This window comes from Lithobates pipiens, unplaced genomic scaffold (assembly GCF_037356315.1).
Source record: "Lithobates pipiens isolate NorthernLeopardFrog02 unplaced genomic scaffold, aLitPip1_a1.2 Scaffold_19, whole genome shotgun sequence".
In the NCBI taxonomy this organism is placed as follows: domain Eukaryota; kingdom Metazoa; phylum Chordata; class Amphibia; order Anura; family Ranidae; genus Lithobates; species Lithobates pipiens.
In genome coordinates, this window is record NW_027507764.1 from 133040263 (window position 1) to 133065716 (window position 25454).

The 25454-nt window shown below is 43.3% G+C and overlaps 1 protein-coding gene across 1 annotated transcript in view; it reads left to right on the plus strand.

The window, feature by feature from the left end:
• The window catches only part of KLHL7 (kelch like family member 7), a 37988-nt gene extending 31130 nt beyond the window's left edge, over window positions 1–6858 (plus strand). Inside the window, exons 8-11 of the mRNA XM_077491280.1 lie at window positions 324–564; window positions 3787–3988; window positions 5119–5216; window positions 5631–6858. Coding sequence (XP_077347406.1) covers window positions 324–564; window positions 3787–3988; window positions 5119–5216; window positions 5631–5914 — 825 coding nt within the window. The 3' untranslated portion in view covers window positions 5915–6858. The remainder of the gene's footprint in view (window positions 1–323; window positions 565–3786; window positions 3989–5118; window positions 5217–5630) is intronic.
• The last annotated feature ends 18596 nt before the right edge of the window (window positions 6859–25454 follow it).

Sequence of the window (25454 nt, forward strand, 5' to 3'; positions counted from 1 at the left end):
GGTGAGAGATAAGTAAACGCTACAGATATGTGCTTGGGTCAAATTTTAATGAATCAGGTTTACATCCAATTTAATGCTAGAAGTGGGCAGCTGTGGTGGCTGTAGCATTCGCTTATGTACACACAATATTGTAATGTTTAGGGTGTACCCATTGTACAAAAACTGATATCCCCATTATTAGCCATTGTTAGTTTACAGATCTGGGGACTTTTCTAAAATGTATTCTCTTTTATGTTTGTATTTATTGTATTTTACTTTTTTTTTTTATCTTCCTTGACAATTGAAAAGGCCACATTGTTCAATCCCATGCTTTATTTTTGCAGGATTATAACTGGACAGATATCCGATGTCCATTTGAGAAGCGCAGGGATGCAGCCTGTGTGTTCTGGGACAATGTGGTCTATATTTTAGGTGGCTCTCAACTCTTTCCTATTAAAAGAATGGACTGCTACAATGTTGTAAAGGACTCCTGGTACTCTAAACTGGGACCACCAACACCACGTGACAGCCTGGCTGCATGTGCTGCTGAAGGCAAAATCTACACATCGGGGGGCTCAGAAGTAGGTGAGAAATTGCAGCTTTTATTTCTCCTATTTTCAATTCAGGGCTGGTTCACACCATGCATGAATCGCACAGGAACATGCTGTGCGATTTCAGCTCATTCATTTTGAATGGGCTAAAATCGCACCGCACCAGCGTAGTTCATGCACAGCTTTTTAAAATGCACGGATTGCGTGGTACAAAAGTACTGTGTGGCAAACGCACTCCGTTTTTGAAATGTCCCTAACTTCATATTTACACCCACTGCAGATCGCAAATTGAGTGTTTTTGCATGCGGTCTGAAACGCACAGTGCGTTCCTGTGTGATTCATGTGCGAGCCAGCCCTAAAGTTATTTTTCTGCAACAGATTTATTGTTTATATATAACTCATGTTTGTTTTATGGTATCACATTTTGTATTACTGTTCACTATCAGTCTCTGTCCTAATGGAGTATAGACCTGATTTACTTGCCACACACACGCACGCCTTTCTTTGCATCTGATTGGGTATTTACAAAGTGAAGCTTTACCACATTGACATTTGCAGTGCCTTGAAAAAGTATTCATACCCCTTAATTTTCCACAATTTTGTCATGTTACAACCAAAAACGTAAAATAAAATGTATTTTATTGGGATTTTATGTGATAGACTAACGCAAAGTGGCACATAATTGTGAAGTGGAAGGAAAATTAAAAATAGTTTTCCAAATTTTTTTACAAATATGAAAAGTGTGGCGTGTGTTTTGTATTCAGCCCTCTTGAATCAATACTTTGTAGAACCACTTTTTTTGCTGTAATTACAGCTGTAAGTCTTTTTGGGGATGTACCAGCTTTACACATCTAGAGTGAAATGTTTTGTTTTTTCCCCCATTCTTTGCAAAATAGCTCAAGCTCTGTCAGATTGGATGGAGAGCATCCGTGAACAGCACATTTCAAGTCTTGTCACAGATTCTCAAATGAATTTTAGGTCTCGACTTTGACTAAGCCATTCTAGCACGTGAATATGCTTTGATCCAAAACATTAAATTGTAGCTCTGACTGTATGTTTAGGGCCATGGTCCTGCTGGACAGTGAACCTCCACCCCAGTCTCAAGTCAATTTGCAGTGTCGTGGTAATTTGGCTGCTATGCTATGCACACAGCCCCATTACCTACTTTGTGCTTCCAATAAGCACCCATTTCCGTCTTAATGATATAATGCTTTAGGTTACCTTCCAACACATTCATCCCAATGACCAGACATCCCCAATGCAACCTACATCCTCATCTCAGCCTGGCTGCTCCTCAGCCAGGCCCCTCTGGTTACCCATTAAAGAGACATCAACAGCAGTGTTTCCTTCTGCTTCATCGTCAGCAAGCAAGCGCCTGAGCTCCCCTTGACCACAGCTTTTTATTTACTTTTCCCACTGGAAACCACGCCCTGGAGGGTTTGCCTCCAACAGCTGAACACCTCCCACAAAGGGTGTGACCTCACAGCAGTAACAGGATGTGAATGCCCATATAAGGACAATACAATAGAGGGTACCAATCACATTCATGTCAAATAGTCTGTGACACAGATTGACTAAATGCTTTCAATGATGGAAACCATACAAAACCAATGAACGATGACTATAATTCCGTTGATAGAAATCCTTAATATATACATTGTTCCAGAGAACAATGTATACTTGGATAATTCTACATCTCTTGTGAATGGAAAGCTATCTACAGATGTGCGCTGCCTATCTCCATGTGCTGATCAGACACAGCAGAGACAATGAGCACACATCCGCACACAACCAATGCCCACAGAGCAAGCATATGTCCCCAGACGATCGTCTGTACAATGTACAGGGGCCCTTTTGCTGGCGGACATACCCCCACTCCGCAAACACCTTTCTTTCCAACCCCAAGATATTATCCACTACCTAACGGATCTCAACCAGCGTCAGTCTGCCCCAGTCAGCTCTTTTAGTGCGGGCTGGGGGAGAATGAACACAGGAGGACTCTTATGACAATACATATAATAAATACATCTAAAATTTCCACAACAGCAGATAACCTAACCCTGCTTTAATCTTCTCCACAACGTTGTCCCTGACCTGTCTGGTGTGTTCCTTGGCCTTCATGATGCTTACCTGTTCATTAAAATTCTCTAACAAACCTCTGAGGGCTTCTCAGAACAGCTGTAAATAAACTGAGATTAAATTACAGGCAGGTGTACTCTATTTACTAATTGGGTGACTTCTGAAGGCAATTGGTTCCACAACATTTTAGTTTAGAGGTATCAGCGTAAATACAAATGCATGCCACACTTTTCAGATAGTTATGTGTAATAAAATTTGAAAACCATTTATCACTTTCCTTCCACTTCACAATTATGTGCCACTTTGTGTTGGTCTATCCCAATAAAATACATTTATGTCTTTGGTTGTAACTAAGGATGAGCCAAACTGATAGTGGCTGTAATGAATTGTCGGGGCTCGGCAATATAGGTAAAACATTGGAAAAAAAAAATAACTGCATGGGGCCACCACCCCCACCCCCCTCTTGTTTAGAACAAGCCTTCAAAATCAGTCAGTCATTGGGCAGTTTGATCCATAAGTGTATGGTCATCTTAAAGCAGAGGTTCACACAAAAATTGAACCTCTGCTTTTCAGAACCCCCCCCCCCCCCCTCCCAGTGTCACATTTTGACACCTTGTAGGGGGGTGCAGATACCTGTCCAAGACAGGTATTTGCACCCACTTCCGGGAATAGACTCCCACGGGAGTCTATGCCTCTTCCTGTTCCGCCGCGCTGTCTGCTGGGACACACACGGGTCCCAGAGACCGCACGGACCATTCTCATTGTGCTGCCCGATTTGCAAATGCGCAGTAGGGAACCAGAAAGTGAAGCCACAACGCTTCACTTCCTGATTCCCTCACCGATAATGGCGCCGGCAGCAGCCGAGCGACTGCTCGGCTTCGGCTGCCAACATCGCTGGCTCCAGGAAAGGTAAGTGTCCATTTTAAAAAGTCAGCAGCTGCAGTATTTGTAGCTGCTGGCTTTTAAAAAAATGTTTTTTTATTTGTTAGATGGACTCCCTCTTTAATATACACAATATATTTTTCCCTGTGGGAGTCTTCACCTGTATACTAACCTGAGGTCATTCTTTTTGGTGGCCTTCAGTATTGCACTCCATATTTTTATTTCATTGGACTTTACTTTGGATCGTTGATTCATACTTTTTTTTTTTTTTTCTTTTTTTCCCCCGTGTTTACAGGAAACTCTGCCCTCTATTTATTTGAATGCTATGATACCAGGACAGAAAGCTGGCACACAAAACCCAGTATGCTCACACAGCGCTGCAGTCATGGGATGGTGGAGGCCAATGGGCTTATCTATGTGTGTGGCGGCAGTCTGGGAAACAACGTATCTGGACGAGTGCTGAACTGCTGTGAGGTGTATGATCCAACAACAGAAACGTATGTATGTTCAATGAAATGTGTTTCTATAGGGAGGAAACTGCTGAAGGGAGTGTTTACCTTTTGGAAGAGCAATGGCCTATATCTGATGCCAAGAATTTCCTTCAGTGGGCAGAAACGTAACCCCTTCATCTGACCTCAAGATAATAAAGATCAATCGACCATGGTACATAGGGCAATGTGTTTGAGAATTGGCACAAGTTGGCATAGTGTTCTGCAGATTATTCCCACTGTAGGTAATTCAGATACAAGACATCCCTGCTTAGTTTGCTATGGTCAGCATAAGGCCATCAGTGCGGCCTTGTCCCCAATGCATTTCCTCACACCAAGGTGTGTGTATGTGTTGGAGTACTGATTACTTTTGGTCAAATACTCGCTGATACCGCAAAGTGATACTTTGCAGTGCGATTTGCGGCAATACAAACAAAATTGGTGCAAATCGCACTGCAAAGAAGTGTGTGTAGGGATTAATGTGCCCTTTAGTCAGTTAAAACTCACAGTACATGTCTGGTAGAAAATCGGGGATGCTGGGGAAGTTCCTGGACCCTGTGTCCTTATAGGGTGGAAGTGATGTTGGCTTGGGTGCGGACGGCCTCTACATCTGCTCCAACCCTGTGTGAGCACCTTCAGCGAGCCTAACTTCCTACCAGATAAGTACTGTGAGTTCTAAACTGCACATACATACATACATACATACATACATACATACTTTCTGGTGTGTATGTATGTATCGGGAGCATTTCGGCAAGTATCGATACTCTGTTGTCTGGTATTGGTGCATCACTACTATACACTTATGCTGTGTCCTGACATATACCTGTGTAATATTCAGGATTTATATAGCGCCAAGAGTTTGAGCAGGGCATTACAACATGAGTGTAGACAGTACAGTAACCATTCAATACAGGAGAAATCTGAGCCTTGCTCATTAGAGCTTACAATCTAGAAAATGTTACATTGTAATGGGGATGTTGCAGCAACTGTAAGGGTGTTTTTTTTTTTTGTCTTTTTTTTTTTTTTTACAATTGTAGAGAGAAAATATATATTGGTGTCATTGAGACAGCACCTGTTATGCTTTTTTTTTTTTTGTTTTGTTTTCTTTAGAAAAATTAACCAATTTATTCATCTAGGTGGACTGAACTGTGCCCAATGATTGAAGCACGGAAAAACCATGGACTAGTCTTTGTGAAAGACAAAATATTTGCCATTGGGGGACAGAATGGTTTAGGTATGTGCTCTTCTCAAACAGCATATTTTGATAGTTATTTTTTATTTTTTGACTGGTAAAATCCAGTTCTGCATCTGGCATCCTACCCTCACAGTGCCAGTGTGCCTCTCCAGCGTGGCACTGGAAGTCCAAATATGTTTGTAATACTAACCTTCTGGAAGTTGGTATTTGCACAGGGTTGGAACAGCCTGTCTGTTAGTGCTGAGGCCTTTGTAAATAATGCATTTTTGATAGACTCTGCAATAATAAATACAAAATTATCCCAGCATTGTTCAGCAAATGGGTTGTGGATATGTGTTCTCTATTGCCCTAGTGCCTGTAATTGCATCACACATCAGCAATATGGTTGTCTGGTAGCAGTGTCGTATGATGTGCAGGTATCCATGCTGACAGTGATATGTGGTATATTTTCAGGTGGTCTGGACAGCGTTGAATATTACGATATCAAACTTAACGAATGGAAAATGGTGTCTCCAATGCCTTGGAAAGGGGTGACAGTGAAATGTGCAGCAGTTGGCTCAGTTATTTATGTACTGGCTGGTTTCCAGGGAGTGGGCCGTTTAGGACATATATTAGAGTACAACACGGAGACTGACAAGTGGCTCGCCAACTCCAAAGTGCGAGCCTTTCCTGTGACCAGCTGCCTAATATGTGTTGTGGACACTTGCGGGGCAAATGAAGAGACACTGGAAACATGAAGATTTTTGTAATGTGGAAAATAAATCTTCTTTCCAGTAACCAACTATCTGTAACCTTTCTGTCCTTTTCTATTTATGGGCATCACATTTCATCATGTACCACATTACAGAGGATGGGCAAAAGATAAGGTGATTGTAACGCTATGGACTGCAAGCTCTCTACAATCTCCCGAATGGATGTCTTGCCCCTAATCTGCTCCTGTACTCCCAGGAGTTTAAAACATTGGAGCAGTTTGCTAATTTTTTTTTACGGTGTATCAATGTGGACTTCAATGTTTTAATGTAGTGCACTTGCTGAATAGTTTGGGCTCATAGCTATATGCATAAACAGATCAAAGGAAATGAATATTTCTTCTGTATATCATGTTCTAGAATGTACTAGGATGGGCAGGATGGCACGTAATCATCCTAATGGTGAAAGGGTTTTTTATAAACATGCTGCAAAAGTCTGTGCTGCAAAGTGTTTTGGTAGACCAATATTGCAAAAGTGTCTGTGTACCTTGACTTGTAGAAATGGCCTGTGCTTATACTATAGCAAAATAGGGTTTGCCTTGCAGAGCTGAAGTCTCATGCTCATTCCATCATGGAAACCACATCTATGTTCCCCATGTTTGCATGGAATTCTTGACGGTTCTCCTAATTTCTTATAATCACCTTTCCCTAAGCAAAAAGAGTAATGCACAGGGCATCAAACTGCCTTATAAGATGTTCTTATATACACCGAGTGTGGGCCCCTAATAGAATTAGTAACATCTGATAGACTTTTGGAGTATTTAGGAACCTCCTCCCAACATTGCAGCTTAATTGTGTGTTATATTAAACAATGTTTGTTTCAAGTTTGTATGTTTTTTGTTTGTTTGTTTTTGTTTGTTTTTTTTAATATTTTATTTGGGGTTTTTTGTTTTGTTTGGTTTTGTTTGTTTTTAAATAAAAGGTAAACCCAATTTTGACTAGTCCATATTTATTTTATTTTTTTACATTGCCTACTTTCAGAACACCAGAGTAATGTATTTTATACATATATTGATACTTAAGGGCAGAGGTCTCCAAACTTTCCAAACAAAGGGCCAGTAAACAGTGTCCCATCTTTCTAGGAGGAGGAATAGTGCCCCATCGTTGGTGTCGGTGGGAGGAATAGTGTCCCATCGTTGGTTTAACTGGGAGGGATAGTGCCCCGTCTTTTAGCGTTAGTGGGAGGAATAGAGTGGCAGGAGCTATGCCCCCCTTGTTGCTCACAGTGGGGGGAGTAGTATCCCAAGGGCTCGATAAAAGTAAGCAAAAGGCTGCAACTTGGGGACCACTGCTCTAAGGGATTTTCACTGTTGACTGCTAACATTATTTACAGCCTGTCAGCCAGTTTTCTCCACACTCGCCACATCTGCAACAAATTATTTACTTCTAAAGGTAAATTCACAACACCAAGGAACATTAGAGGAGTGGAGTTCTATTCCTATGTTGTACAGGTGACGCACCTCTGTCACACCCACCCTGATCGCTGTGGGAAGTCTCGCCTTCAATTTTTGTACATCCTGCCAGCTGAACACCACTTCCCAGAAACCCTTGCACTTCCGTTTCTGTGGCAATGCATTGCTTTCATGCAGGCTGATGCAGTATGCAGGAGAAGCCCCTGAGAATGGAGCTTCAGAAAAACACACATTTATACAGTATCTCACAAAAGTGAGTACACCCCTCACATTTTTGTAAATATTTCATTATATATTTTCATTTGACAATGCTGAAGAAATTACACTTTGCTACAATGTAAAGTAGTGAGTGTACAGCTTGTATATCAGTGTAAATTTGCTGTCCCCTCAAAATAACTCAACACACAACCATTAATGTCTAAACCGCTGGCAACAAAAGTGAGTACACCCCTAAGTGAAACTGGGTTCAAAGTTTCTATTTTGTGTGGCCACCATTTTCCAGCACTGCCTTAACCCACTTGGGCATGGAGTTCACCAGAGCTTCACAGTTTGCCACTGGGGTCCTCTTCCACTCCTCCATTTGCAACATGGTTAGGTCTGGAGTCATGCTTGGCCAGTCCATCACCTTTTACCCTCCGCTTCTTTACCAAGGCAGTGGTCATCTTGGAGGTGTGTTTGGAGTCGTTATGTTGGAATACTGCCCTGCGGCCCAGTCTCCGAAGGGAGGGGCTCATGCTCTGCTTCAGTATGTCACAGTACATCTTGGCATTCATGGTTTCCTGAATGAACTGTAGCTCCCCAGTGCCAACCGCACTCATGCAGCCCCAGACCATGACACCGCCATCATTCTTGACTGTAGACAAGACACACTTGTCTTTGTACTCCTCGCCTGGTTGCCATCACACATGATTGACACCATCTGAACCAAATAAGTTTATCGTGGTCTCATCAGACCACAAGACATGGTTCCAGTAATCCATGTCCTTAGTCTTCAGCAAACTGTTTGTGGGCTTTCTTGTGCATCATCTTTAGCAGAGGCTTCCTTTTGGGACAACAGCCATGCAGACCAATTTGATGTAGTGTGCGGTGTATGGTCTGAGCACTGACAGGCTGACCCACCCCTTCAACCTCTGCATCAATGCTGGCAGGCCTCACACGTCTATTTCCCAAGGACAACCTCTGGATATGACGCTGAGCACGTGCACTCAACTTCTTTTGGTCGACCATGGCGAGGCCTGTTCTGAGTGGAACCTATCCTGTTAAACCGCTGTATGGTCTTGGCCAGCATGCTCCAGCGCAGTTTGAGGGTCTTGGCGATCTTCCTATAGCCTAGGCCATTTTATGTAGAGCAACAATTATGTTTTTCAGATCCTCTGAGTTCGTTGCCATTAGGTGCCATGTTGAACTTCCAGTGACCAATGTGAGAGTGATGTCACCAAATTTACCACACATGCTCCCCATTCACACCTGAGATCTTGTAACACTAACGGGTCACATGACACCATGGAGGGAAAATGGCTAATTGGGCCCAATTTGGCCATTTTCACTTAGGGGTGTACTCACTTTTGTTGCCAGCGGTTTGGAAATCAATGGCTGTGTGAGTTATTTTGAGGGAACAGCAAATGTACACTGTTATACAAGTTGTACACGCACTACTTTACATTGTAGCAAAGTGTAATTTGCTCAGTGTTGTCACATGAAAAGATATAATAAAACATTTACAAAAATTTGAGGGGTGTATTCGCTTTTGTCAGATTGTGTGTGTGTGTGTGTGTGTGTGTGTGTGTGTATATCTATATATTTTTTTTTTTCACCTTTTTGTTACAGCCTTATTCCAAAATGCATTAAATTAATTGTTTTCTACAAACAATACCCCATAATGACAATGTGAAAGAAGTTTGTTTTGAAATCTTTGCAAATTTATTAAAATAAAATAAAAATAAATAAATGTACATAGTATTGAGCAAAGACTGAAAATACTTTTGTTGACCTGCCTTTGGCACCAATTACAGCCTCAAGTATATTTGAGTATGATGCTACAAGCTTAGCGCACCTATTTTTGGGCAGTTTCTCCCCTTCTTCTTTGCAGGACCTCTCAAGTTCCATCAGGATGGATGGGAAGTGTCGGTGCCCACCCATTTTCAGATCACTCCAAAGATGTTCAAGTCTGTGCTCTGGCTGTGCCACTCAAGGACATTCACAGAGTTCTTCAGTAGCCACTCCTTCATTATCTTGGCTGTGTGCTTAGGGTGCTTGTCCTATTGAAAGATGAACCTTTGCCCTGGTCTGAGGTCCAGAGCGCTCTGGAGCAGTTTTCATCTAGGATCTCTCTGTACATTACTGCATTCATCTTTCCCTCAATCCTGACTAATCTGCCACTGAAAAACATCCCCACAGCATGATGCTGCCACCACCGTGCTTCACTGTAGGGATGGTATTGGCCAGGTGATGAGAGGTGCCTGGTTTCCTCCAGACATGACTTATTGTTTAGGCCAAAGAATTCAATCTTTGTTTCATCAGACCAGAGAATTTTGTTTTTTCATGGTCAGACTCCTTCAAGTGCCTTTTGGCAAACTTCAGACGGCCTGTCATGGGCCTATTGAGGCGTGGCTTCCTCTACTGAAATTCACCACAACCGCACTGTAAACGTGCCTATGGAATTTACAGTGCATTTCGGGCTGTTGCAAAGCGTCAAAAGTAAGTATTTCCCCTTTTAACCACTTCAGCCCCGGACCATTTGGCTGGCTAAAGACCAGAGCGTTTTATGCGATACGGCACTACGAAGCTTTAACTGACAATTGCGCAGGCGTGCGACGTGGTTCCCAAACAAAATTGACGTCCTTTTTTCCCCACAAATAGAGCATTCTTTTGGTGGTATTTGATCACCTCTGTTTTTTTTGCGCTACAAAAAAAAAAAAAAAAAAAAAGAGGGCGACTATTTTGAAAAAAACACAATATTTTTTTACTTTTTTGCTATAAATGTCCCCAAAAAATATATAAAATTTTTTTTTTCCTTCGTTTTAGGTCGATGCGTATTCTACAATATATTTTTTTTAACAAAAATATCACAATATTGATTGGTTTGCACAAAAGTTATAACGGCTACAAAATAAGGGCTAGTTTATGGCATTTTTATTTATTTATTTATTTTTTTCTTCTTCTCTTGTGACTGCGACATTATGGAATTTTTGAGACCATTCACGTTTATACAGCGATCGGTGTGATTAAAAAAGCACTGATTACTGAGTGTAAATGTGACTGGCAGTGAAGGGGTTAAGTGTGTCCTAGAATCACTCCCTAATGTGATTCTGCACTGCAGGGTAGAGGGTGTGAGTGCACGCCGCCAGCAGCTTGCTTCTGCTGTGATTCTGCACAGCGGGAGCCGATCATTGGGTGCTGCAGACTCCTTGTCTGAGGGCACCCGCTGATTGTTGGGTACACAGGCAGAACGACAGTCTGCCTATGTAAACAAGGCAGATTGCCATTCTGTCAGTAAAGAAGGCATAGATCTGGTTTTCTTGCAATGCAGGGACATGGATCCATGCCTTCCCCAAGTAAAAGCACCTCCCACACTACCCTAAAACACAGGCTAGGCACATAGTTAACATGTTGATCTCCCCTGATGTTAACTTCTTCCCAGCCAGTGTCATTAGTACAGTGATGGTGCATTTTTTTTTTTTTTTTTTTTTTTAAAGCGGGGTTCCACCCTAAAGTGGAACCTCTGCTGATCGGAACCCTCCCCCCCTCCGGTGTCACAATTGGCACCTTTCAGGGGGGAGGGGGTGGAGATACCTGTCAAAGACAGGTATTTACACCGACTTCCGGGCATAGACTCCCGTGGGAGTCTACGCCATTTCCTGTCCTGCCGCGCTGTCTGCTAGGACACACACGGGTCTCAGAGACAGCGCGAACAATTCCTATTGCGATGCGCGACTCGCGCATGCGCAGTAGGGAACCGGGAAGTGAAGGTGATTCGCTTCACTTCCTGATTCCCTCACCTAGAATGGTGGCGGCAGCAGCCGAGGGCCGAGCGATCGATCGATCGGCCTCGGCTGCCGGCATCGCTGGAACCCGGGACAGGTGAGTGTCCATTTATTAAAAGTCAGCAGCTGTAGTATTTATAGCTGCTGGCTTTTAATATTTTTTTTGTAGGTGGAATCCCTCTTTAAGCACTGATCATTGTATTGGTGTCACTGGTTCCCAAAAAAGTGTCAGTGTCCGATTTTGTCTGCCCCAATATCACAGTCCCACTATTAGTCGCTCAAGACCGCCATCACGAGTAAAATTAAAAATTTCATAAATAAATCCAATTGTTTGTAAACACTATAACTTTTGTACTAACTAATCAATATAACCTTATTGTGATTTTTATTTATTTATTACCAAAAACATGCAGCAGAATACCTATTGGCCTAAATTGATTTGATTTATAAAAAAAAAAAAAAAAAAAAAAGTAATTGAATATGTTTTATAGCAGAAAGTAAAAAAAAAAAATTTTTTTAACCGCACGCTGACCAGCCGCATCGCTGTCATGGTACGTCGGTACCATAGACGGCCACTAGGGGGCGCGTACACGCCCCCTCGAGCCGATGCGAGTGCCCGGCGGTCTCGATCACTGACGGGCTCTCGCGATTGCTCGGGGGCACACGGAGAACCTGGAACTGTGTGTGTAAACACACCGGCAGTTCTCCCCTCAGAGAACCGGAAACTGATTGTCTGTTCATACAGAGTATGAACAGACGATCTGTTATCTTGTTTTCTATCTTGCTTTTTCTGTACCAGGCTACTCAACTGGCAAAACAAATAAAAATAATCACATAGTGGATAGTAATTTGTTGTGAGAACACAACCTTCATTGAATTGAAGTCCTTTCCAGATCCTGCTCACTCTACCATTACTGAAAGATATGAAGATGTGTGGTCATTGTTGGTGTCATTTCCTGACCACCCATCAACATATCCATTTGATTAGTCGCTGAATCTTCTCCATAAACCTCCCTAAGCTGTCCCAACCCACTCTCCTTTTCAGCAGCAGTGAAGAGAAAGCTGCAATACATTGATAACACTGTTATGTTTAACTGGCTCACGCAGATATACTGCGGCACAATGGCTCTCCTGGGTGAAATCCTGTATTGTGTACGTCCTTCCCCTTAGTTGCGCCCGAGAGCGTGCTGTGGGCACCGTTTGTAAACGCACAAATTCCCTGTGCTGTCAGGGCAGAGGAGACATGTCATTTGTTCCTACTAAGTAGGAACAGCGATATATCTCCTCACCTGGTAAGGTCACATCCCTATACAGTTAGAACACGCTGAGGGAACACACATTTAACACCTTAATCACCCCCTAGTGTTAACCCCTTCCCTGCCAGTGACATTTACACAGTAATCAGTGCATTTTTATAGAACTGATCGTATAAATGTCAATGGCCCCAAAAATGTGTCAAAAGTCTCCCATCTGTCTGCCGCAATGTCGCAATACAGCTAAAAATTGCAGATCATCGCCATTTCTAGTAAAAATAAATGCCATAAATCTTTTCCATCGTTTGTAGACACTATAACTTTTGTGCAAGCCAATCAATATACGCTTATTGCAATTTTTTTTTTTTTTTACCAAAAATATGTGGAAGAATATATATCGGCCTAAACTGTTGACAAATTTTTTTTTTAATTTGGGGGATATTTATTATAGCAAAAAGTCAAAAATAATGTTTTTTTCTTTTCAAAAATCAAAAATCTTTTTTTGTTTAAAGTGCAAAAAATAAAAACCGCAGAGATGATCAACTACCACCGAAAGAAAGCTCTATTTGTGGGGAAAAAAAGGACACTAATTTTGTTTGGGTAAAGCATTGCATGACCGCGCGATTGTCAGTTAAAACGACACAGTGTGTATTAAACGTGGGTTGCGCTAACTTTACTTTTTGTTCAACCAAAAGTGCCTTGCTCAAACAAAAAACTTATTTAGCTATAAAGAGTAACTCCCCTCACATAATATTCCAATAGTGCTAAATATACACTAAAAAGTATATTGGTACCACTGCAGAGCCCACCCGTCACCCGGGTCACTTACCCCTGCACTGATATCAAATGGTTAAAGTGGTTTACAGTGCCCACAAAGTGTAGAATCAAAATATACTATGGATGTTCCAAGTGAACACTCACACAGGGACACCCCTACCACCCAATAGCTAAAGTGCCTTATAGTGCCCTAAAACACCAAACAATAACAAGGATACTATGGGTTTCCCAAGAGAGTGATCCCCTGGGACCAACCCCAGCAAAATATCAAAAATAAAGTGCTTTATAGTGCCTTGAACCACATATAATAGAAAACCAATCACAATATAATATGAATGTCCCAAGTGAGTGATCACTCTATAAGAAAAGTGCACAGTGCATAGAAATGAACAATCGCTTCAGTGTTGATTAGTTCCTCTTGTTTCAAAAGTACTTCTTTTCAGGCTTAAGGTGCTCTTTCTAATCACCAATCAAGTGCTTTTACCACCACCAGATGAAATGGCCACTCACCAGACCTAATCTGTGTCTGCGCCTTTAGTTCATTTAAGGATAACCACTCCTTCAATGGTCTCATCAACAGCCTCTCCAGACGGGAAATAGAAACCTTCTCGTGCTATTTAATTCACAAAAGTATATAAGGGACCATCATAGTGCAGCAAGTCAATACAAATGTATTAATTTTTTTTTTTTAAAACAGCTAGATGTACACTCACATATGCCTGTGCCTAAGCCGGCACCAAGCATGTCCAGCCATGTGCGTGGAATAAAGATGGGGTCTACCTCTCCGTGTGCTCGCAGCCCTCAGTAGTGCCCTGTGGTTCCCGAGAATGCGTCCCAATCCTTCTTTCTCATCCACCGACTCTAATCAACGGGGGTCCAGACAGCCACTACGCTTTTCGCAAATCAGTGTTGCGTCATCAGGTGGCTGCCATTATCATCCGTTGGTGCTCTTTTATAGTGCCCTGGGTCCTAATTATCGGTATCCCCCCCCCGCTAACCGAACGGGGACAATTCCCCGGAAGTTGTCATCAACTTGATGTATGTGACCAGATGTTCCCATTCGGCCATCTTTGTTACTGTATTTTCGGCCGGAAAGTTCCGCTGGAAATACCTCACCTGAAGTTACAAATCAGCCATCTTTGTTCTTGTATTCACAGCCGATCAGCTCCGCCGGAAATACATCACCGGATAAGCAAAATCGGCCATTTCAATTGCTGTTTTTAGCCCATATGCTCCCGGGTATATGACACAGTGCCAAATTGTAAAAGGTGCTCTGGTCAGGAAGGGGTAAAATCTTCTGGGGCTGAATGGTTAAATGAAAGCGGAAATAAAGTCTGCTGCGTGGAGAGGTGGGGCAGGCTCCTGGCATATTTGCCTCATACAGTGCCCTCCTCCAGGCCTGCCAAATCTGACCTCCTAAAAATGCTAGTGTATTTCTTAAGTCAATAACTCAGAGCATGTAGGTAGAAAGTCAGATCTCTCTATACTTGTTCCTGATCAGTGCCCAAGGATTGAAGCAAGTGTGTTGGCACTACTGTCAGGCAACTAGGATTTGCAGTAGGACTGGTCTGCAATAACTCTTTAACCACTGGAGATCCACGCTATAGCCGAATGACGGCTACAGCGTGGACCTGCTTTGCCGGGACGACGTCTATTGACGTTGTCCCGTGCACGAGCAGCCTGCGCACCCCCTGAGGGGCGCGCGCGGCGCGCTCTGTGATCAGTGAGTTTATGAGACTCGCCTGATCACTGATCGGAGCAAGGGGTCCATCCCGACCCCTTACCACGTGATCAGCGGTCAGCCAATGACAGCTGATCATGTGACACAGTAGCCGGTAATCTGCTATTTTTCCTCCGATCACCGGCGGCCGTGAGAGGGACTTCAGTTATGCCTTATGCCTTCTTTATGGAGTGTGCATTGCGTCGTGTCATTGATCTAGCCGTGGAGGAGCAGGAAGATGAGGAAGTCGCAATGCTGGATGAATTCCAAGGGGGGCTACTCTATCTGAGACAAGTCAACAACAGGAGTCTGAAGAGGAGTCAGAGGAGGATGGTGCTGGGGCGGATGAGGAGGAGCAGGAAGAGCATGCTTTAAACCTTTCGGGGATCCCTGTTGTTGTGCGTGAATGGGAAGAGGAGAACGAGGAGGAGGAGGACGACATTATCCTGGATGATGAGCAGGAGCCAGGCCACCACACCGCTTCCAGTTTAGTGCAATTGGGGGCCTTCATGCTCCAGTGTTTTAACAGGGTCCCCCGTATAAAAAGCATAAAGGTCAAGGACCAGTACTGGGTGGCAACGTACTTAGACCCCCGGTACAAACACAAAATGGTGGAAATGTTACCACCATCACAGAGGGCTGTCAGAATGGAGCACTTACAGACCTTGCTTCGACTACTGCTGCATTCTGCTTTTGCGTGCGCTGGCAGAGGAGGAATTCCCACTCCCAGAGAAAGGGTTTCAGGTACCAATCCAACAGCGACTGCAAGAAGAGGGCGGTTTGAAGATGTGTTGGTCACTTCTGATATGAGATCATTCTTTCAGCCTACCCATCGACAGGTCTCATCCGGATCCTAGACCAACAGGTGTCTGACTACATCGGGTTAACGGCCGATGTGGACGCTCTGAGGAGTGATGAACCCCTGGACTACTGGGTGGGCAGGCTTGACCTCCCGGGCAGAGCTTGCCCAATTTGCAATGGAACTGTTGGCATGCCCCTCATCCAGTCTCCTGTCCGAAAGGACGTTCAGTGGAGCAGAGGGGATCGTGACCGATAAGCGCACTCGTCTAGCTCACGACAGTGTTGACTACCTCACATTTATAAAAATGAATGAGGCATGGACCTCGGAGGAATTCAACACATGTGACCAGTAGACCATGTGAAGGACATTAGGTATTCTAAAAACTACTATTAACTTGTCTCTTCCCATTGTTATCTAGTTTATAAAACCCTAGTAGGCACCCTAAAGTTAATTATGAAAACACACACACTGCTACTAGTAAAACACTATCTTATTTATTTCCCAAGAAATTAGGAAAGCTAACATAAATTATTAAAAATACATTACAATATCACAAAGCTTACAATCAGAACATATAATACAAGAATATGAAAGATACTTATTACACGGTCCTCCGTGAGGCTTTGCTGCATCGGCTAGGCTCAGACCAGGAGAGGGCCTTCACCATGAAGTTTAGGCCATCACCCAGAGTAGGCCTCAAGATGGCCGAATCATCAGGTCAGCAGAAACACAGCCTAATGAGAGGCTCTGTGCAGCGAACAGAGAGAGAGAGAGACCAAGCTCCCTGTAACAATCCCTTTTTTACAATCACACACCATCCAAACCGCATCCTACTGCCAGTCCCATTTGCTTTGGACCAATCAGTGTTTACATGACAGCCCTCCTTATATTACTGACTGTCCTGCCATACTTGGCTTCTGGGGACAGTATTGCAGTCTATGTGCCCTGGGCCGTCTTCATCATCAATCTATTTGAAGCTTCGTGCACACCAGGTGGGCTGAAGATAACTCCTTTTGCTATGCAGATTCTGTTTGGTGCCACATTCCTCTATACCTTTTAAACATGTGGGACTGCAAGTGTCAATATGGCTGAGCTTGGTTGTACAAACAGATGTGTAGAAACTTTAGATATATAACATTAAAGTGGGGTTCCACCCTAAAGTGGAACTTCCGCTGATCGGAACCCTCCCCCCCTCCGGTGTCACAATTGGCACCTTTTAGGGGGGGGGGTGCAGATACCTGTCAAAGACAGGTATTTACACCCACTTCCAGGCATAGACTCCCATGGGAGTCTATGACTCTTCCTGTCCCTGCGCGCTGTCTGCTGGGACACACACGGGTCCCAGAGACAGCGCGAACAATTCCTATTGCGCTGCGCGACTCGCGCATGCGCAGTAGGGAACCGGGAAGTGAAGCCGCAGTGTTTCACTTCCTGATTCCCTCACCTAGAATGGTGGCGGCAGCAGCCGAGAGCCGAGCGATCGATCGGCCTCGGCTGCCGGCATCGCTGGACCCCGGGACAGGTGAGTGTCCATTTATTAAAAGTCAGCAGCTGCAGTATTTGTAGCAGCTGGCTTTTAATATTTTTTTCCACAGTGCAATCCCGCTATAATTCATGTTCAATTCCAACACCATGTATATGCATAACTCTATAAACGATTTATTTAATCGAGCACACGGACCTTTTTTCTACCTTTGGCTCACTTCCTTGTACAAAAAAAGCACACCGTACTATATGCCCGTACCCTCCTGTTTAAAGAGGTTGAGCGGTGTCATATTTTTGGGTCCCGCAGCGAGTTGCTGGTATCAGTGCTGCTGTCAGTGCTCTCTATCCCGGTGCTGGTGTCAGTGCTCTCTCTCTATCACGGTGCTGGTGTCAGTGCTCTCTATCTCGGTGCTGGTGTGGTGTCAGTGCTCTCTATCACAGTGCTGGTGTCAGTGCTCTCTATCACGGTGCTGGTGTGGTGTCAGTGCTCTCTATCTCGGTGCTGGTGTGGTCTCAGTGCTCTCTATCACGGTGCTGGTGTCAGTGCTCTCTATCACGGTGCTGTGTGGTGTCAGTGCTTTCTATCACGGTGCTGGTGTCAGTGCTCTCTATCACAGTGCTGGTGTCAGTGCTCAGTCTCTATCGCGGTGCTGGTGTCAGTGAGGGAGATAGCAGCAGAGAAGCCAATCAGCAGGCAGTGCCAGCACCATGGCTGAGGATCAGCACTGGACTGGCACCTCCGGACCACCGCAGTGGAGCCCTGCATGGGTGGGGGTAAGGGCCCGGCAGAGGGAGGGGCTCAAGCACAGGTTGGCACACTGGGACACTGGCACAGGACTGCGCTGCCCTGACTGTGGCACTGATCATCTCCTGCACCCCCTTCATAGCCTGCCCTGACCTTGCCTCTCCTCCATGGCCTTCATGCTCTCCTGAATTGTCAAAATTTCACAGATAATAAGGATGCTTGTCATTATCGATCCCAGATTCACTTAATACTTTTGCCATGTCAGTGTCCATGTTGTGGGACTATGTGTGCACAGCTAGTAAGTATTTTGTGGCTGAAAATATGACCTGGAGGTTTTTAAGATTCAGGGATTGGTAGTGGGGGAGGGAGGGAGGGAGTAGTAGATTGGATGGGAGGGAGGGGGTAGGGCTAGAGGGTGTTCTCCCCCCCCCTTTATTTATTTATTTATTTATTTATTTATTTTGCACCTTTATTTGTCTCTGCCTCTTTCCCCGAGGAGATATGGAAACTTTAAAAATAATGTCCCTGAATGTAAAGGGACTGAACGTTCCGGAAAAAAGAGGAATGTTATTCCATGATTTAAAGAGACTGAAGATAGATGTAGCGTTTATTCAAGAAACACATTTCAGAGAAAATAATCTCTCTCTGCTGAGGTCTACGGGGTATCCAACGGTTTACCATGCACTTAACCCGATTTCCAAAACTAAGGGAGTCACCATCATGATATCAAAAACAGTAGCATGGAATCATAGGGATTCCATGATGGATGCAAAGGGAAGGTATCTGTTTGTAAAGGGGACTATAGGAGGGGTAGGAGTTACATTAGCAACATATTATGCCCCCAATATACAACAAGACCTCTTTGTTAAAGAGATACTTGATAAACTTATGGAATTCGAAGAAGGACAGTTGATTATGGGGGGAGACCTTAATATCCCATTAATCCCCAGTGAAGACACCTCATCAGGGACATCGTCAGTGACACCTAAAATAAGAAAGAGGATAGCCCAGGCAATAACAGAAACAAAACTGGTAGATATATGGCGATTATTACACCCCAAGGAAAGAGATTACTCTTTTTTCTCCAATCCGCATAGAGTGTACTCACGGATAGATATGTTTTTTATTCCGCATAAACAATTATCCTCAGTTAAGGAAGCCACTATTGGTCTAATTACCTGGTCAGATCATGCCCCAATCTTTTTAAAATATAACTTAACGGGGAAAAAACATTTAACCTCTAGGATGTGGAAACTCAATGAGAGCCTCCTTCAGGATCCTGGAGGATGTCAGAAAGGAGATAAAATTCTTCTTTCAGGAGAATGAAGGCCCAGAAAGTTCCTCGGGAACAATCTGGGAAACGCACAAGGCGGTAATCAGAGGAGTATTGATTAAGCATGGAGCAAGGATTAAGAAGGAAAGAGAAACTAAGTTAACAGAATTATTAGTAAAAATGCAACATCTAGAAGCCCAACATAAACATGCCCAGAACTTAGAAGTTGAACAAGAATTAATAAGTACACGTAGGCAAGTTACAGATCTGCTACAGTACAGAGCTAAAATGGCAATTCAGATAGGATGTAAGTGTAGCTATGAATCCGGCAATAAATGCGAAAAACAACTAGCGAGAGCATTACGGGAAATACAATCCAAGACATACATACCTATAATTAGAAAAAAAGGTGGGGAGGAAGAACGAGTGCCAGAACAGATTGCTGGTGTGTTTGGCGATTTCTACTCCTCATTGTATAATCTGAACTTGAGGGCATCAGATCAAGCTAAGATAAATGAATACATAAGATCAAGCGAAATGCCGACTCTGACAAGTACTGCACGGGAGGAGATGGAATCCCCAATCACACTAGAAGAAGTACAAAACACGATAAAACAGATAAAAAGTGGGAAAGCACCTGGCCCAGATGGACTAACAGCCCAATATTATAAGACGCTTATGCCGGAATTATGTCCATATATGGTTAAACTGTTTAATGAAATAGGAGACATATCGACTTTCCACTCAGATACACTTAAAGCTACAATCACAGTGATACAGAAAGAAGGTAAAGACCCGAAACAATGTGGAAGTTATAGGCCAATATCTTTACTGAACGTAGATTTGAAAATATTTAGCAAATTACTAGCCTTGAGGATACAACAGTATTTGCCCTCTTTGATTCATCAAGACCAAGTGGGATTTGTCCCAACAAGAGAATCAAGGGACAATACTATTAAGGCCTTAAACCTAATACATACAGTCAACTCTACCGAGACCCCCTGTATATTTCTGGGAACAGATGCAGAAAAGGCTTTTGATCGGGTGGGGTGGGGGTTCATGTTCTCGGTACTCCGACATATAAAGCTAGGAGGGAAAATGATGGGCTGGATAACAAGCTTGTATGAAAAACCTACAGCTCAAGTAAGAGTAAATGGAGTGGTATCTACATCTTTCCCAATAACAAATGGGACCAGACAGGGATGTCCATTGTCCCCTTTGTTATTTGCGTTGACCCTTGAACCACTTCTATGCAGAGTAAGGCTCAACAGGGATATCCAAGGAATAACCATAGGAGAAACCCATAATAAAGTTGCAGCATATGCAGATGATATGCTTTTTACAGTGACGAATCCGATAATCTCGCTCCCAAATCTATGTAAGGAAATCGAGACATACAGTACACTATCCCACTTTAAAATAAACTGCTCCAAGTCAGAAGCCTTAATGATAGCAGTCCCAGAGAAAATGACGAGACTAATAAAATTAAATTATAAATTTAATTGGACGGACTATGGCTTGAAATACTTGGGAATAACGATCGCAACAGACTTCAATAAGATATATGAATTAAATTTCGCACCAGTATTGAAGATGGTACGAGGATGCCTGGAGAGATGGCACAGGGGAATACATTCCTGGTTTGGAAGAAATAATATAATCAAGATGAATATTCTGCCAAAACTCCTGTACCTCCTCCAGGCAATCCCAATGTTAATACCAAGAAATTTTTTTAGAACTATACAAACATTATTTATGAAATTTATTTGGGCAGACAAACAACCAAGGATACGGAGGACATTATTAACATTACCAAAGCAATACGGGGGATTAGCAACACCAGACATATATAAATATTACCAGGCAATACATCTAGGTAGATTACTAGACTGGTGTCGACATGGAGATCAGAAAATATGGGTAAAATTAGAGCAAGCACAATGTAGGGAGCTACTACATAGAGCACCTTGGTGCTACAGAAATTTGACCTCAGACACGAAGCTACACCCTACAATAGGACCCACATTACAGATATGCTACCATCTCTTAGCTAAGAATAAGATATCGACACAGAACTCCCCTCTAGTCCCTATATTGGGTAACCCCCGATTTATACCAGGCATACAGAAAGGACCTTTTGATAAGTTGATTAAAAAAGGAATATATCAAGCTTCGCATTTCGTGAAAAAAGGTAAATGGCCAACAATGCAGGAGATGATAGATAGAAAAGGCCCCTTTCAATTAGATTTCTGGCAGGCGGCACAATTAGGACATTTTCTAAGAACAGAGATAGTGCCAGAGTTAGTAGACCGAGACTATATGCCATTTGAGAAACTCTGTACAGAAAAGGAACCAATTACGCATGTAATCTCGAAAATGTACTCGTTACTGATTAAACCCGTAGAAAATTTTCAGTTACCCTTCTTTCGGAAGTGGGAAATAGACCTAGGAAGGACTTTCTCTGAGGAGCAGAAGAAAAATATGATACAATCAATTTTTAAAACAGCAACATGCACAAAATTACAGGAAACTAATTATAAAATTATCGCACAGTGGTACAGAACACCAGAAAAACTTCAAAAATATTTCCCTCATATATCAAATAAGTGTTGGAGGTGCCAGAAAGAAGTGGGAAATTTTTTACATATATTTTGGTCATGTCCAAAAATTAAGAAATACTGGAAAGAGGTACGAGAGATCGCTCAAAAATTCAGTGAAGTAGAAATACGGGAGGACCCAGCAGTATTCCTCCTGAACTTGTCAGAGACCTCAGGAAATATAGGTGGGAATTCCATCCTGTGTCACTTGGTAAATACAGCCAAGTCATGTATAACACTTAGGTGGAAACAAATACAACCCCCCAGTGTGAGCATGTGGTTGAAGAAAGTTGAGGAGGTGAACAGGATGGAAGACCTAATATGGACAGCCAGGAAAAGAAGGAAAACTTACTTGGAAATATGGACACCATGGAACCTCTATATCTCCTCGGGGGAGGGAAGGAGACAGATCGATGCGATTTAAGGGGGAGGAGGGGGAGATATAGCGGAAGGAGATGAGAACTCCCCCTCTCTCCCCCCTCCCCCTCTCTTTGGCTTGGTCCCCTTTTTTTTTTTTTTTTTTTCTTTTTTTTTTGGGGGGGGGGGGGAGAAGAATAGGGGGGAAAATATTAGGGGGGGAAGATGAGAAATAAGAGGATAACAATACAACTCTGGCCTGATTGGGAACAGTACCAACCTAGGACCAGACATGGGGTATGTGGGACTGAGAGAGAAGTTTCTATGATACTGTCCCGATATATTATATATATTACCATTAACCTAGCCTGCTCTCTCTTTGGATTTATACATTACATTATAAAGGGAGTAAGAGGCTAAGGGAATAGAATGAATTGTTATGCTCTTTTTGTTTATTATGTATGAATATGGAAACTCGATGTATGACTCTTAGATTGTTTATGTAAAATTCTATTCTTGCTTACTTGAGGAAAAAAATGGAAAGGGAAAAAATAAATAAATAAAGAAATTGAAAAAAAAAAAAAGGATGCTTGTCATTATCGATCCCAGATTCACTTAATACTTTTGCCATGTCAGTGTCCATGTTGTGGGACTATGTGTGCACAGCTAGTAAGTATTTTGTGGCTGAAAATATGACCTGGAGGTTTTTAAGATTCGCCTGCCAGTAAAGTCAATGGGGTCCGCTGCAAACTTTGCGGTTCGCAAACTTTTGGGCACGTTCGTGAAACGTCCCGTCGGACGTTAGTCCATCACTACCGGCGGACTCTATATCCGCTGGCCACCCACGATTGCACCACAAAGGGGCAGATTGGGAACGTTCTGACAGAGGACATCACTGAGATTAGCTGTTCCTAGTGATCATAAACAGCAATCTCTGTGTTGTCCCAGTGGGCCCACCCCTCACACAGAACGCACACTGAGGGAGCGCAGTTAACCCTCGCTCCTAGCGTTAACCCCTTCCCTGCGAGTGTCATTTATACAGTGATCAGTGCATTTTTTTAGCGCTGATCACTGGTATTGGTGTTACTGGTCCCCAAAAAGTGTAATTTATTGTCAGATTTGTCCGGCCGCAATGTCGCAGTCCTGCTAAAAATGCAAATCACCACCATTACCAGTATTTTTTGGTAAAAAAAAATCCCAATAAGCATATATTGTTTGCGCAAAAGTTATAGCATCTACAAAATAGGGGATAGATTTAGGGACTACATTTTTTTAATTGTTTTTGCTGGTAATGGTTTCCAATCTGTAATACTTAGCGTGACTGTGACAGTGCGGTGGACAGATCTGACCCTAGGTGACACTTTTTGGAGACCAGTGCTAAAAAAAAAAAAAAAGGCACCGATTACTGTATAAATGATACTTGCAGGGAAGTTGTTAACACTAGGGGGCGATCAAATGATTAACTGTATTCCCTGGGAGTGTTCTGTGTGGGGGATGGGCTAACTGGGAAAACACAGAGATGGGTGTTCCTGATTACGAGGAACAGACAATCTCAGTGTTGTCCCCTGTCAGAACAGGGATCTGCCTTGTTTACATAGGCAGATTCCCATAATGCTTCTCTGTGGAGTGATTGCGGGTGGCCGGCAGACATTGAGTCCGCAGGACCTGCGCGCTCCCCCTGTATCTCATGCACAAAACAACGTGGTTTAAATTGCATTTGGATCAGTGTTTACCTAGCCTAAAGTGGAACTTCACCGCATTGGAGAAGTTTTGCTCTTCTTCATCCTCCCCCCTCCTATTTTTGGAATGTTTTTTGAGAGGGAGGCGGGGAGCAGGCACGTAGTTTTGACAGGTACCCATACCCACTTCCGTTCGGATTGCCTAAAGCAGTGGCCGAATGCAGCCCTTTGCTTGCCTTGAACTGGCCCTTGGGGCACTGTTACAAGACACTATTCTGCCAACTGAGACCAACAATGGGGCACCATTTCCCCCACTGACCCCTATAATGGGGCAATGTTTATGCTCACAGATGGCAGAAAATTTTTCACTCCCTCTGGCCATAGTCCAGCCCCCTAAATTATGAAAGACAATAAACTAGCTTTGTTTAGAAAGTTGGGAGACCTCTGGCCTAGGGGTTAAAATAGGTGGCAAAGAGACATTGCACCCCTTACTCACCGCTTGTCAGTAGCCTCTGAATTGGGCTTGAGGGTAAAGGGAGATTTAGATGCACATCCAAATGTACCCTGAACCCCCATACACACTATCAGATTTTCTGCTGACTTTTTCCTTCAGATTTACCAAAACCATGTAGTACAAGGGCCTGCCTGATTGCATACCAATTGAAATTCCTAAGGTTTGACCTCATATTATATGGTTTTGGTAAATCTGAAGGAAAAACTCAGCAGAAAAACTGATAGTGTGTATGGGGCTTTTGGCTAGGTTCACACTTCTGTGTGTGGCTGTTGGAGTCGCAATTTTCACATCCGCAACCACCTGCAGTGAAAACACACTGCTCCGTAAAAACATGCGGGGCTGCCTTTCATTCCGAATGGAATGTGCATGTAAAATCGCAGTGCATGTGTGGCAACTGCAGGGAAATCTCAGGGTCAAAAAGAACATGTGATTTCCTTGCAGCTGTGCTTTTGAAAAGGTGCATGCAAACTTTTTTTTGTGGAAACGCAGAAACGGTAGCAGACAGGGCGTCGGAATCATTTAGTGTCTCAATCACTGTCCTAAAACTGCTTGAGATCCAGTATATGACCAAGAGGAGCATTTCATGGGTTCTTGTAATGTAAGGTACATGGAGCTGCTACAGACTGGAGCACTGTGAGATCTTATGTCAATAATTGCTAGTTGTGTAGCTCACACCATAGGGAGCCACTTGTTCCATTGGTATACGAATTCATCACTAATGATTTCCCGAAAATCACCTGCGTGCTCCTTTCCTGTGTGTTGGTCCAGCAAGAAGTAGATGTATGTCCAATATTGTTTGGGGGATATAAGAAAGCAATGTGGAAAGGCATTTGTGGGGGGCGGGCCCATTACTTGTGCAAACGTGAGCACATACGTGTAGAAAGTCTGCCATTGTTTTATGGGGTAATGGAAAGAAATAATGATGTGCCTA